The 13,213-nt window shown below is 37.6% G+C and overlaps 1 protein-coding gene across 4 annotated transcripts in view; it reads left to right on the top strand.

Annotated features, from left to right (window-relative positions):
• grid2ipb (glutamate receptor, ionotropic, delta 2 (Grid2) interacting protein, b) overlaps positions 1–12,716 on the top strand; it is a 26,912-nt gene extending 14,196 nt beyond the window's left edge. Inside the window, exons 9-23 of one of the 4 annotated variants that reach the window (XM_057359174.1) lie at positions 550–701; positions 792–917; positions 2,240–2,322; positions 2,415–2,559; positions 3,512–3,825; positions 5,302–6,072; positions 6,154–6,241; positions 7,109–7,186; positions 7,357–7,553; positions 7,634–7,789; positions 8,619–8,705; positions 9,543–9,672; positions 9,783–9,901; positions 11,285–11,449; positions 11,560–12,716. In XM_057359174.1, the coding sequence (XP_057215157.1) occupies positions 550–701; positions 792–917; positions 2,240–2,322; positions 2,415–2,559; positions 3,512–3,825; positions 5,302–6,072; positions 6,154–6,241; positions 7,109–7,186; positions 7,357–7,553; positions 7,634–7,789; positions 8,619–8,705; positions 9,543–9,672; positions 9,783–9,901; positions 11,285–11,449; positions 11,560–11,631 (2,683 nt within the window). In that variant the 3' untranslated portion in view covers positions 11,632–12,716. Of the gene's footprint in view, positions 1–549; positions 702–791; positions 918–2,239; positions 2,323–2,414; positions 2,560–3,511; positions 3,826–5,301; positions 6,073–6,153; positions 6,242–7,096; positions 7,187–7,356; positions 7,554–7,633; positions 7,790–8,618; positions 8,706–9,542; positions 9,673–9,782; positions 9,902–11,284; positions 11,450–11,559 lie in introns of all 4 variants that reach the window. The other 3 variants (XM_057359173.1, XM_057359172.1, XM_057359175.1) reach the window with 3 other exon arrangements.
• Positions 12,717–13,213: the final 497 nt, after the last annotated feature.

Genomic DNA, 13,213 nt, shown 5'->3' with positions numbered 1-13,213 from the left:
TATATTATATATAATATATGGGTGTATATATATATATGAAGAGTTTGGTTCCAAAATGAGATGATAAAAATGTTCAAAAATCATGATTTTTATTATGTTATGTTTTATTGTGTTAGTTAGCTGTATTTTTTTTATTATAGTTTAAATCAAAACCAACTGCAGTTTGACTGATATTAATTGGAATGCACAATAAAAAAAACGGAGTAATCTCATTTTGGAACCAAACTCTTCATATATATATATATATATATATATATATATATAAAAGTGGCAAATGTGTTATCCAATTAAAGGCAAAGGAGCCAATTAACACTCATAGGCTGTAACCATCCTTCCATATCATTACAAATGTCACAGCACACTGTTGTGGCAGCAGGGGATTTTCTGCAGTTTGGCAGTAGCAAGGCAAATGTGAAAAGCATTCAAAAATCGAGCCTCGAGCACAAATAGACGCTCATAAACAACGAGGAACAATCTGTGGGCGACTTCTCACTCAGAGAGAGGCACAATTATTTCTAAAATGCTTTTTTCTCTCTTGCATGTAAACAGGAATGTGGACACACTCATCGTGGATGTGTTTCCAGTGCTGGACACACCGGCCAAGCAGCTGATCTGGCAGTTCATTTACCAGCTGCTGACCTATGAGGAACAGGAACACTGCAAGAACAAAATCGCCCGCTTCTTGGGCTTTAAAAGCGCAGGTTAGCAATGACATCACAGCATGATCATCACCTATCTATAGAGGTTTTCTGTCTTGAATGCATTGTGAGTTTGTGTTTGTATTCATGCAGAACCAGAACTTGCGCCAGATACACACAGACGCAGTAGCTCCATGCGAGTGTCGGGTTCCTCTCACAAAAACACTGTGAGGGAGAGAAGCTCGGATGATTGCATCATCGGCACTCACCTCGGAATGGGTATGTCATTCTCTGGCTGTCACAATGTATTAATAATAAACAGGATCCAAAGTTAACTTTTTGCTAAAGTGGCCAATGGTGGAGTGGTGGAATTCTAAATGACAATCTAAAATCTGTCCTTAACTGAACAAAAAGGACAACACGTTTTGTGTTAATAAACGTTGTGTCTCCTTTTAATATATTTAACACAAAACCAACACAAAATGACTCATAATGTGTTCCATAACATTAAAATGGGTTATTATTGAATCTTTTTTGAGAGTCTGGCCCTTATTTTCATTTTAGGAATATAAAGTATAAAACTTAGATTTTTGGTATTATGATAATTGAATATGTAAATTGTATATCGGTGACAAAGATTGCAACAGTTAATCATGACCTAGTCAGTTTTATGTGAAATGGTCTGGCACAGAAACGCCAAGACACGTTATTAGGTTTTTTTTAGATTAAAAAATGTCTTTATTTTAATGGAATATAATTCAGAAAAAAATTCTTGAAGCATCGTAACTAAGCCTTTAATATTTTTTGACCTTTGATGTCCAAATTCGCTGTTGTTCAGGGAATGGAAAAAACACTGTCCATTTTAAATGATTAAATACTGTGTTGTCAGAGTTGACAGACACTCGTTATTACTTTTTATTGGTTAGATATTTGCAAAATCAAGTGACAAACATAAAGGTGACTAACAATAATGATTAAGGCAAAAAATAAAAATCATGAAATATGGAGAAATTAGGTTTCAGAAGGACAGCGGCGACATGTTTATTTAGTTATATATTTCCTTTCTTCTTTAATAACTGGCTAGTTATTCCATGTATAACTAATTCACAAAATGACCTATTTTCACTCCCCTTGTGTTAATTTTGGACCCTGTATAGTTAAGATTATATACAGTAGAACAGACTGCTAAGTTTAAATAAAATACAATCTATAACAGATAGCAAAGATAATTGATTTAATGTTATATCGATGTTAAAAATAACCAATTAGACATTGATTCAACATTAAATCAACTATTTTGGCTATTTGGAAAGCCATCATTTCATTTTAAGATTTCTTCAGCTAGCCATACCATTCTGTCATCTATGTGGGGTAAACAAGTAGTCTAAGCTGCTCTCAGTCATGTTTATGATTCACCAAACATTTATCAGGCGAAGCTATAAACTGCTTGCAAGCGCTGTACGCCTCTCAGCCGCCCACCGCCCAGATCCGCTGCTAAAGCTGCTTGTCCTCAGGCTCTTTATGCTGTAGCTCCTGAAGGGCAAGCAGCTTTTCTCCATGCACATGCTGTGTTTCTGGATGGCACTCTCTTTGTGTCTCAGGAACATTCACTGACCCTGCCACTCCGGAGGAAAGACAGTGTGGGGATGGTACTTCCTTCCCAGAATCCCCAGATCTCAGCCACGTGGGTACCTTTTACAAATCATCCAAATTCATTCCCATCACTGCTGTTATTAAATCATGCTTCATCTCATCTATCCACGGCACGACCTGTAGATGTCAGGAGTGTACACGGAGCTTGGGAACATGTACGTCGGGAAGAGCAACAACAATCTCCAGAGTCACCCATCGCCCAGGGCTGTCGGCATGGGCCATGCAGAAAATAATACATACACTCAGTCTTTCACACACGGTAACGCAGGTATTCTGAGATTTCTCTGCTTATCTTCATAATAATCATCTGGTGCCTTTAGAAAAAAAACAGGGACCATTATTATGATACACTACGTGGTCAAATGTATGTGGACACCACCTTAAAATAAACAGGTTTGTCAGCTACATCCATTGCAAAAAAGTGCATAAAATCGAGTATACGGTCATGCAATGTTTATTTTTTATACAATGGGACCTTTTTGTTCTAGCATGACGTGTCCCTGAACACAAAATGAGACCCATAAAAAAACGTTTACGCACAAGTCCAGACATGAACCCCTCTGAACGCTTTAGGGATGAATCAGAACTGTGAATGACAGACAGATCCCATCACTCAACATCAGTGCCGGATCTCACAGATGCTCCGCAATTATGTCCCAACATACATTTTTTTTATTTTTCCTTTTTTTACAGAAAATTAAACAATTGAATAAAGAATAAACAACGTATGGGTGGAAATTAAATGATGAAAATGTACAAGTGGGTGCGCTGATCAGGTGTCTAGAAACCTTTGGGGATGTAGTGTACTTCATTGCAAAACAGCCAAACAGATGTGTAAAAGCTGTGCAAATACGCTTGCTTATGTAGATGTGAACTAAGATTAATGGCTGGAATACACTACAAGACTTTTAAAATCTGAACATATATTTTTTTAAACTAGACATAATACACTTGCAGACTTTTTTAAGTTTCAGATAGAAACACACTAACTGATCAAATCTGCAGACTGGCACAGACTTTCTGCAACATGTCCAGACTGAAAATCTGGGCAAAATCTGAGCAAAAGTCTTGAAGTGTATTTTAGCCTTAAGATAAGAAGTAGCCTAGCATGTATTAAATCTTAAGTCTTTATCTTAAAACTTTCTAAAACATTTAGACCATATTATAATATTTCTAATATCCCTGTACACAATGTCTATCATAACTATTCCTTCTCACAGGGAACCGTAAATCAGGTCTCTCTCTATCGTGGACTGAATCCTTTCCTGGCCCTCAGTTTGAGCCTTACCAGCAGACTGTTCCTTCTCCGGGCAGTGTGGAGTCTAATCCTTACGTTAGTTTGGACAGCCCCCCTGCCTCTCCTCTGCCTTCTGATGAGACCCCCAGCCCTCTGCCCCACCGCAGAAAACTCTTCACCTTCTCACGACCACCTCGCAGCAGAGACACCGACAAGTTCCTGGATGCTCTTAGCGAGCAGCTGGGCCACCGTGTCAATATCGTGGATGATTTTAAAGGAGAGAACGACTATGAGGAGGTTTGTGTCAAGACACACAAAGAGTTTAGAAAGATTAAATGTAGGCCGGATCACACCAAGTCTGATGAAACCGATGTCCACAAATGATTTGGGGTGTGAAAAAAATCAGTGTTTACACAAAAAATAGTGCCAATTTAAATTTTATGAAAAAGTTACTAAATGAATTATGAAAATTTAATTGGTTGATTAACAAAAGTGTCAGCTTCTCCTTTCATTAGTTTTATGAAGTAAAAGTTTGGTTGACTAGTTATCCAGTGCAGGGTTTTGGAGCCAAAAGTTTGGATTTAGTTCAATTAGATTGTTGAAAAAAATTTAATTTCTAGATGATATATATATATATATATATATATATACAATGAATTATTTAAATAATACATTAAATAAGAATATTTCTAAATTAGCACGAGCCCTTAGACAGTTATCACTTGGCAACAGTTTGTTTCTTAAATTTACCGAACTTGACCTGAGCCATGTGTATACACGATTTAAGGTTCAAAAACGCTGTATTTTCCACATACCGTGCATGTTTGTATCTTGTATCTGAAACGCGTGGATTTTTAACAAAGCTCATCGCTCTTAAAAGCGAGGTGTGCTATGATTGGCCATTTAACCAGAGCGTAGTGATTGGTCGAAAACTGCAAGCGTGACGGAAATGTAACGCCGCTTACCATATTTTGAACATCAGGTTCAAATGCAATTGTACTGACAGGTACGCCCACCTTATTTGCGTATACATTTGGGCGGTCTTAGTCAAATCATACCACAAAGTGACGTAGATTTGTGGGGGTGTGGTTACACGAGGCGTTTCAGGCAGGTCTGGGCGAGCATTCGCTTTTAGATAGAATGCATCTTTTGTTCCGACACTTAAATTGTTGCAATTTTACGTGTCTAATACATGCATGGGCAACTTTTAACACACCAAAGACACAGAAAAACACGTATTCGCGCCATGTGACCCCTTTAATGCAATCTCCATACAGGCTTTGTGCACCACCAGACCTACAGTATATATCCTTTCTTCAATCTCTACAAACTTGCACTTTCTAAAGATGCATTCTCGCCTGAGAGCACGCACAGCAAGATCGTCAAATTAAAGCTATTTTGAAGCCAGCTGAAGCACAATAAACACTTTTATATGGGCCTAAACTACACAAGACCTCTCATTAGCCAGCTGTGCCATTACCTATACATAGATTCTGCATTGAGCTATAATGCACATCATTTATTCGTTTGCTTTCATGTAACTTGAATGACAAAAAGACTTTTCGTAGGGTCACTTAGTTATAAAAAAACACAACTTTGAATCAGAACAACCTTTATCCTCCAGTTGTTGATGTTGGTGAGTACTGGTGGTGCGAGTGCAACCAGGAACGTGTTTATGGCAAAATCTGATGGTTCCTATAATTACCTGTTGTGAAAGCCCCTTTTGATGCACAAATACTTAAATGAGGTCCCTTGTTTGTATGCTATCACCAGATGAGTTTCCAAGATGAACAGGAAGTGAACATGCTCCCTCATGAACTGAGCAGCGCCAGCAGTGAAGATCACAGCAGCGATGACTCCACCTCAGTCTCCTACTCTTCAGGCTCCGACCACATCCCCCCTCCCCCACAGAGTCCTCCGCCCCCGCCGCCTCCCCTACAGTTCACGGACCCTCCCTCGCCCCTTCCCATCACCCCGGAACACCTCCCCCGACCTCCCCCTGCCTTCCAGTACCACCCCATTATACCACCGCCCCCTCCGCCACCCCGCCACTTCCTCACTAATCGCCCTTACCTGCACAAAGTTCTGCCCACCAGTGACCAACTCAGGACCCAGCATACCCATCCACGACGCTCCTCCCCCCAACCTAGCGCTCAGCCGGTTCTCCAGCTGCACCAACCTAAAGCCCACCCCATCCTGCAGTCCTCCCCGCATACGTCTCCTCAGCCTCCGCATACAAAAACACAGCACACTCACCTGCGACATCACACCCCGTCCTTATACCAGAGCCAGCAGACCTCTGTCGCCAGAACGCCCCCCAGCCAGCCCAAACAACAGATCCACCATTCCAAGCCTTCCCAGCAAACATATGAAGGTACGCTTTTAAGCAAGGTACCCCCACCACCTCCACCTCCTCTACCCCCACCATGTGATCCTCCACCCTTACCAAAACCCAGCCCGAAAGCCTCTGACAACAACCACATGAGCGTGAAGAGATTACGGTGGGAGCAGGTGGAGAACTCTGAAGGAACTATCTGGGGACAGGTGAGTTGGTGATGCGTAACAAACAGGTGTAAGTGCAGGTGTAAGCATAGGTCATGTGATCCATCCATGTCTGTTTGCTAGCTGGGAGATGATCCTGATTATCATAAACTGAGCGACATGGTGAAGTACCTGGATCTGGATCTGTACTTCGGCACGCAGAGGAATTCCAGTAGGTTCTTTTATATTCTACATGGTTGTGTAAAATATTGCATGTGCGTCAGGGTTGCCAGATCTGCACTCAAAACCCTCACAATTAAAACTAGCCCAATGACCCCAGCCCAAATACCAAAACAAAATATGCCGCTCCTATGCCTAATATACATATACAGTATTATAGTTATTGTTATGCATTACACCCAATTTCGTATTAAAATCAATGTATAGTTGTAATCATGAACAGTTTTAATTCTTTTTTTAATACAACACAAATATTCGTGTACAGTAGTCCCAATATAAATGGATTAAGTTAGATGACAAAAAATTTTTTTAAGAAATGTTGTTGCAAATTTTTTTTCAATTGTGTTGAATTAACTTGTTTAAATTAAGTAAATTGGACAAGTAGCAAAACTTTTTTTAAAGTGGTTTATTTTTCAGAAATAACTTTACTCCATTGCACATCAAGACTGATCGCCAATAAACAACATTTTTCCAAAACTTCTACCCGTGAAATTTTTTTTACTGCAGCAAGCTTAAAAGTAGCCCAGTCCCGCCTGAAAACCATGGACTTGGCAACCCTGATGTATGCATCATCATCCCTTACCATTAAAGCACTATATATGTAGTGTTGTCTTCATCTTTTACACTATGTGGCATTCCTTTTATCATTTTGATGGTGAAAATATATTCAATCACCGTGTCTGTTTTTGGATTTTTCAGCTCATCTCTCATGGAGACCTTTGTGTATCTCAGACTCCATCATTCCCATCCAGTTATTGGCTTCTCACTGTTCATTTTCATAACAGTTTATTGTCTCTACTACCGGTAGCAGAAGAGCACATCCTTACACTGTCATTAAATGTTTCAGTCTCTCTTCCAGAACCCGCGTTCCTGCCCGAGAACTTTAAAAAGAAAGACGTGGTAGAGATTCTGTCCCATAAAAAGGCCTACAACGCCTGTGAGTATGACCGAGGTTACGTTCAAGAGGAATCATCTAGATTGATTCAGGTTTTGTCATGTTACGTAGATGCGTAGGAGAAGGTTATAGGGGTGTTTTTGTAGCAACTGTGTGGGAATTTTCTCGACGAGAATCCACCTTTTACCATGTTTGGATGCTGCTCCGTTCAGCTATCCTCATTGCACATCTGAAGCTGGCGCCGACGGAGCTACGAGAAATTCTCATGACCATGAGCACGGAGCGTCTGGAACCCTCGCACATCAAACAACTGCTGCTGTACGCCCCCGACGATGAGGAGGTCAAACAGTTTCAGAATTACCACCAAGACCCAGCCAAACTCAGTGAGCCCGACCAGTTTGTCTTACAGGTACTCCTGAGTCGGCGGAAAGACATATTTTCGGTGATTCTTTGTGAATATTAATAGATTCTTGTGGATGTGGTCTACAGATGCTGCTTGTGCCGGAGTATAAGACCAGACTCAGAAGTCTTCTTTTTAAGACCACAGTGCAGGAGAAAACGGAAGAAATGAGAGCTGCTTATGAGTGCATCTACAAAGCCTCTTTAGAGCTCAAAAACAGCAAGAGGTTGGCCAAGATTTTGGAGGTAAACAACCTGCTTCATGAAACTAAAACATAACGCTGCATATATTCGGTTTATGATGAATTACAGAAATATTGTTTCATTTAAACACTCTTAAAAAAAGGTGCTACAAATGGTTCTTCACAGTGATGTCATTGGAGAACCACTTTTGGAACCATACTCAAATCTTCTTACTGTATAAGAATCATTTCTTTCTTATTTTATATCATTTAAATAACCTTTCTCCACTTTAAAGAGCCTTTTTGCAAACTGAAAGGTTCTTCAGATGTTAAGGTTCTTAATGGAAGTAGTAATAAAAGTCGGCACACCAGAGCTCCAAAAATATCAAAAATACTTTATTATTTTAAAAACTTTCGCAAAAGAAAAAAATATATACTGTTAACAGTTCTTGAAACCAAGAACTGGTTTTGCGTGTGTTTATATATTGATGCAATATGATTATTTTACAATTATAATTGTATTTTATTTTTTAAATATATTTTTTGGATGTCATGTGATCCTTGTACACCTGGAGGTATAAATTGGGGTTCATTAGTGTTGTTGAATTGTCTGATGAAGAGCTTGTGTGCTCGAAACGTCACGCGCCATGCGAAAGTTTTTAAATGATCAAGTATTTTTGATATTTTTGGAGCTCTGGTGTGCCGAATTTTTTTACTACTTGGATTTACTCTCTTGGTCGAGCACCCATTTGAGATTGATGTGCGTGTTTTTGTCCTCGGTAAGGTTGTTAATGGAACCATTATTGATTCTTCTATGGCATCATGAAGCACTTTTATATTTACAAATTATTTACAATAATAAGAATGACTTGCTGTGTGTTATTTTTTTCCAGTTTGTTTTAGCTATGGGAAATTATCTGAATAATGGTCAGCCAAGGACGAATAAAACAACAGGGTTCAAAATTAACTTTCTTACTGAGGTATGTTTACAACAAATGCAGACAGTTGCTTTTATCAGTAACACTTTCCAATAAGGTGGAATAGTTAATATTAGTAAATGCATTAGCTAACACGAACTAACAATTAGCAATATAGTTTTTCAGCATAAATCTTTGGGACAGTTCCCCCAAAAAAGAAAATTCTGTCATGAATTACTCACCCCCAAGTCGTTTCAAATTTGTATACATTTCTTTGCTCTGTTGAACACAAAGAAAGATATTTGGAAGAATGTTAGCAACGGACATTTCTGGGGCACCAGTGACTACCATAGTAGAAAAATAATTGTATCATTTTTTTTGTTCTGTCTAACACAAAATTAAATATTTTGAAGAATTAAGGAAAACAAAGTTTCTTGGGCACTTTCAACTACCATTTAAAACTAATTCTACTATGGTAGTCAATGGTGCCTCAGAATTCTCATCATTTTCCAAATATCTTTCTTTGTGTTTAACAGAACAAAGAAATGTATACAGGTTTGAAACAATTTGAGGTTGAGTAATTCATAACAGAATTTTAATTTATCCCTTTAATTTCAATACAAATATTCATTTTACTTTATGGTCCATTAGCTAATGTTAACAGTTACAACATTTGATTTTAAACATGTATTAAATGCTAAATGCTAAAAATTATGAACTAAGATATATAAATGCTGTAGAAGTATTGTTTATTGTTAGTTCCTGATAGCTAATGCAACCTTATTGTAAAGTGTTACCCTTTTAACTAAAATACCTTAATATTTATGTTAATATTTGTATTACATTATGCTTAATCATGAAGTAAAAAAATAATTGTATGAAAATGACCCTCTCCCCCAGCTAAACACAACAAAAACGGTTGATGGAAAGTCAACCTTCCTCCACATTCTTGCCAAATCACTATGCCAACACTTCCCAGAACTCATCAGCTTCGCCAGTGATCTCATAACAGTGCCACTCGCTGCCAAAGGTAGGCTGTCGGTGCCGCTGTCTCTTTACATAATTACACTAATAATAATAACTGGTGTCACTTAAACAGTGATGATGATTTATGTTACCACATTATTACTGTACACACAGTCAATCAGAGGACCATTACTGCTGATCTCGGTGACCTTCACTCTACAATCCAAGAAATAAGAACCGCCTGTGTGAAAATCTCAGCTACTGCAGAGGATCATTTCGCAGCAGTTATGAGTGTATCCACCAACAGAGTTCAATGCTTCATATGTTTATATATATATTACCTATACTTAATATATAGTTCTTGTTGGCTGACTTTTTCGTAATTTGATAGTGACAAAAGAAATGCTAAAAAATAATTTAGTTAAATCATTTACAAATATATACGCTTTGGATAATTCTCCCAAAAACAAATGTTCTGTCATCATTTATTCACCCTCGTGTTGTTAAAAACATGTATTTGACTCTTTCTGCTGTGGAACACAAAAGATATTTTGAGAAATGTCTCAGTGGTTTTGTGTCCATACAATGGAAGTCAATGGGGGCCAGTGTTGTTTGGTTACCAACATTCTTCAAAATCTCTTCTTTTGTGTTCTGCAGTCAAACAGGTTTGGAATTACATAAGGGGGAATAAATGATGAAAGAATTGTCGTTTTTTTAAACCACCCCTTTAATACCAATACACTTGTTTATGTTAGTTCATTGTTTATACACTAATGTAAACTTTTAAACTAACGCAATACATTTTTACAATGTAATTAAAGGAGTCCTATTGCACGGCTAAAACGAATATTATTGTTTGTTTTAGATGTAACGCAATGTGTATACACCATTTAAAGTTTAAAAAACGTTGTATTTTCCACATATGGTGCATGTTTGTATCTCCTCTTTGCCCCGCCTCTCTGAAACGCGCTGATTTTTTACAAAGCTCATCGCTCTGAAAAGCGAGGTGTGCTATGATTGGCCAGTTCACCAGTGCGTAGTGATTGGTCAAATACTGCAAGCATTTCACGGAAATGTAACGCCTCTTACCATATTCGGAACATCAGGTTCCAAAGCAATTGTACTGACAGGCGATACAATGAGATTTACAATTACGCCCACCTTAACTACGTGTAGATTTGGGCGGTCTTAGTCAAATCATGTTACGAAGTTACGTAGATTCGCCGGGGTGTGGTTACACGAGGCGTTTCAGGCAAGTCTGGTTGAGCATTCACTTTTAGATAGAATGCATCTTTTGTTCCCACACTTTCATTTGTGCAATTTTACGTGTCTAATACATGCATGGGCAACTTATAACACACCAAAAACACAGAAAAACACATACTTCCGCCATATGACCCCTTTAACTAATGTTAGTCATAAAATGAAGAAGTTCCTTGTACATTTCAACTATAGACCAATTCGCAAGATGTAAACACTGGTCCAGAAGTACTTAAGGTTTCAGTTTTTATTGATTTAATATTGTTTTTTTATCTTACATATATAATAAAATCTTAAAGATATTTGTTTAACATTTTAATTTGGTTATAAATATTCTGTTGGTTGTATTTTGTTTAAACGTTTGTATAGTGTTTAAAACTGAAACTTGTAGCTGTGTACCTTGACCCTGATATTAGAGCTTTCTAGAGAACTGTCACCCATCTGTGCAGTCACTAGACTCCCTGCAGCAAAGAGCTATGGACGAGTTTAATAAAGTGGCTTCTTACTTCGGAGAAGACAGCAATGTCACAACCACCGAAGCTTTCTTTGGCATCTTCGCTGAATTTATCTCCAAATTTGAGGTGAGTTGCAAAACCCTCAATATATGAGAATCGGACCATAATATATTACACGATCTTTCCTTGTTTTAACAGCTAAAACAAAGTGAGTTTTCTGTGTTTGTGATTAACAGAGAGCACTCAATGAAATACAAGGAACAGAAAACCCTAGAAGCCCCCGGATAGCCTCACCGCTAGCATGGTGAAAGCAGGTTTAACAGTGTCTGCTCTCGCTGTTACCCTGAATGCCCATGTGCCATAACAGAGAACTTGATGGTGCTGAAGGAAACGGACCTTATACATCTGACAGATGGATTAGGAAAATCTTTAGAATAAAGAATCTCTACATATTTATATTAAGTCTATTAGCATAGCTTAATTATTATAGAATTCTGTATTGAGAATATAATAAAGCAGATTAGATATGGTATTTTTGATGGTATATTTTGGTATTGTTGTTCAGAACTCCAGGAATGGTTTATTAACCCTCACAAGTAAACATTAGTCAGGAGAACGCTTTAACAGCACAACCAATGTGAATGAATGTTTAACCCTCTCATTCTGATGCCAAATGTATTTTAACAGTATTTTAACAACAAAAAAACTACACAGTATTTTTTCATTTCACACGTATGTGAGTAATACTTACTTGGGAACATAATTGAAGAAACAAAGCTACTTTTTCTCATCCAAAAGTCAGTAGTGGGTTACACCTCGCATGAGTATATGTGGTAGGTTTAACATGAAATTTTCAACTATGAGTTATCTTGTTATGGGGAGTGTAAGTAATGACATTTCACATTGTTAAATGGCACAAGGACACTCTCGGTTTAATATGATTCCAGGTATGTAGCTTTATTTGACTTCTTAGGTCTACCATTGTTTAACATGATGCATTTCTTCATGTCTTGATCTCAAAACTCTTAACAAATGCATGACTTTCCTTATTGCCTGTCTTTGTTTCAAAACAACATTTCTGTATTTTTCTAGCTCCGTGTTGAAACCTTCATGATTTATCAAAGACATCTATGATGAGAACTTACAATTTGCATGTAGCAGAGTATTTCTATTTATGTAACGTATTACTTAACTGTTTAAATGTTTATGTATCAATATTTGTTATATTGAAGTACCATTTTATCAAATTAGTTCATATTTAATATTTGTGTATGCGTGACTAGCCCTAGTGTTTTCCAGAGCAGTCCTATATTGGCTTCAGTATTGATGGGCCACATATTGCTGCATTTTAATGAGATGTCCAATTTGTTTTGCCTGAATAAACAAGCTTTTGCTGACATTAATCTTATTGTGATTATTTTGTACTCTAGATAATATAGAGGAATATGAGTGCCAAAGATTTTTTTTATAAATTCAAGCCATACGAGCTGTTGCATGTGTTTTATGCCCAGTTTATAGAACAGGCAGTAGTTCGCCCCAAAATTAAATTCTTTCATCATTTATTCTTCTTCATGTCACTCAAAACCTGTATGACTTTCTTCTGCACAACACAGAAGATATTTCGAAGAACATTGGTAACCAAATAATTTGGGGCCCCATTGACTTCCATTGTATGGACGCACAACAAATGAGACATTTCTTAAAATATCTTCTTTTGTGTGGCCACAATTATTGAATATCTAGAAACTTATAATATCTGATGTGTTCACCAGTGCTGACAGAGGCTACAAGTTGAAAAACAGCAGCAGATATTTTTCATTTCAGTAAAATTATTAATTATACTATTACTATTATACTATACTATATTAATTAAATATATTGCTGTCTGCA

The sequence above is a fragment of the Triplophysa rosa genome, linkage group LG18 (assembly GCF_024868665.1).
Source record: "Triplophysa rosa linkage group LG18, Trosa_1v2, whole genome shotgun sequence".
Taxonomy (NCBI): domain Eukaryota; kingdom Metazoa; phylum Chordata; class Actinopteri; order Cypriniformes; family Nemacheilidae; genus Triplophysa; species Triplophysa rosa.
The sequence above is the reverse complement of the archived record's forward strand: the minus strand, read 5'-3'. Positions and strand labels throughout refer to the sequence as shown.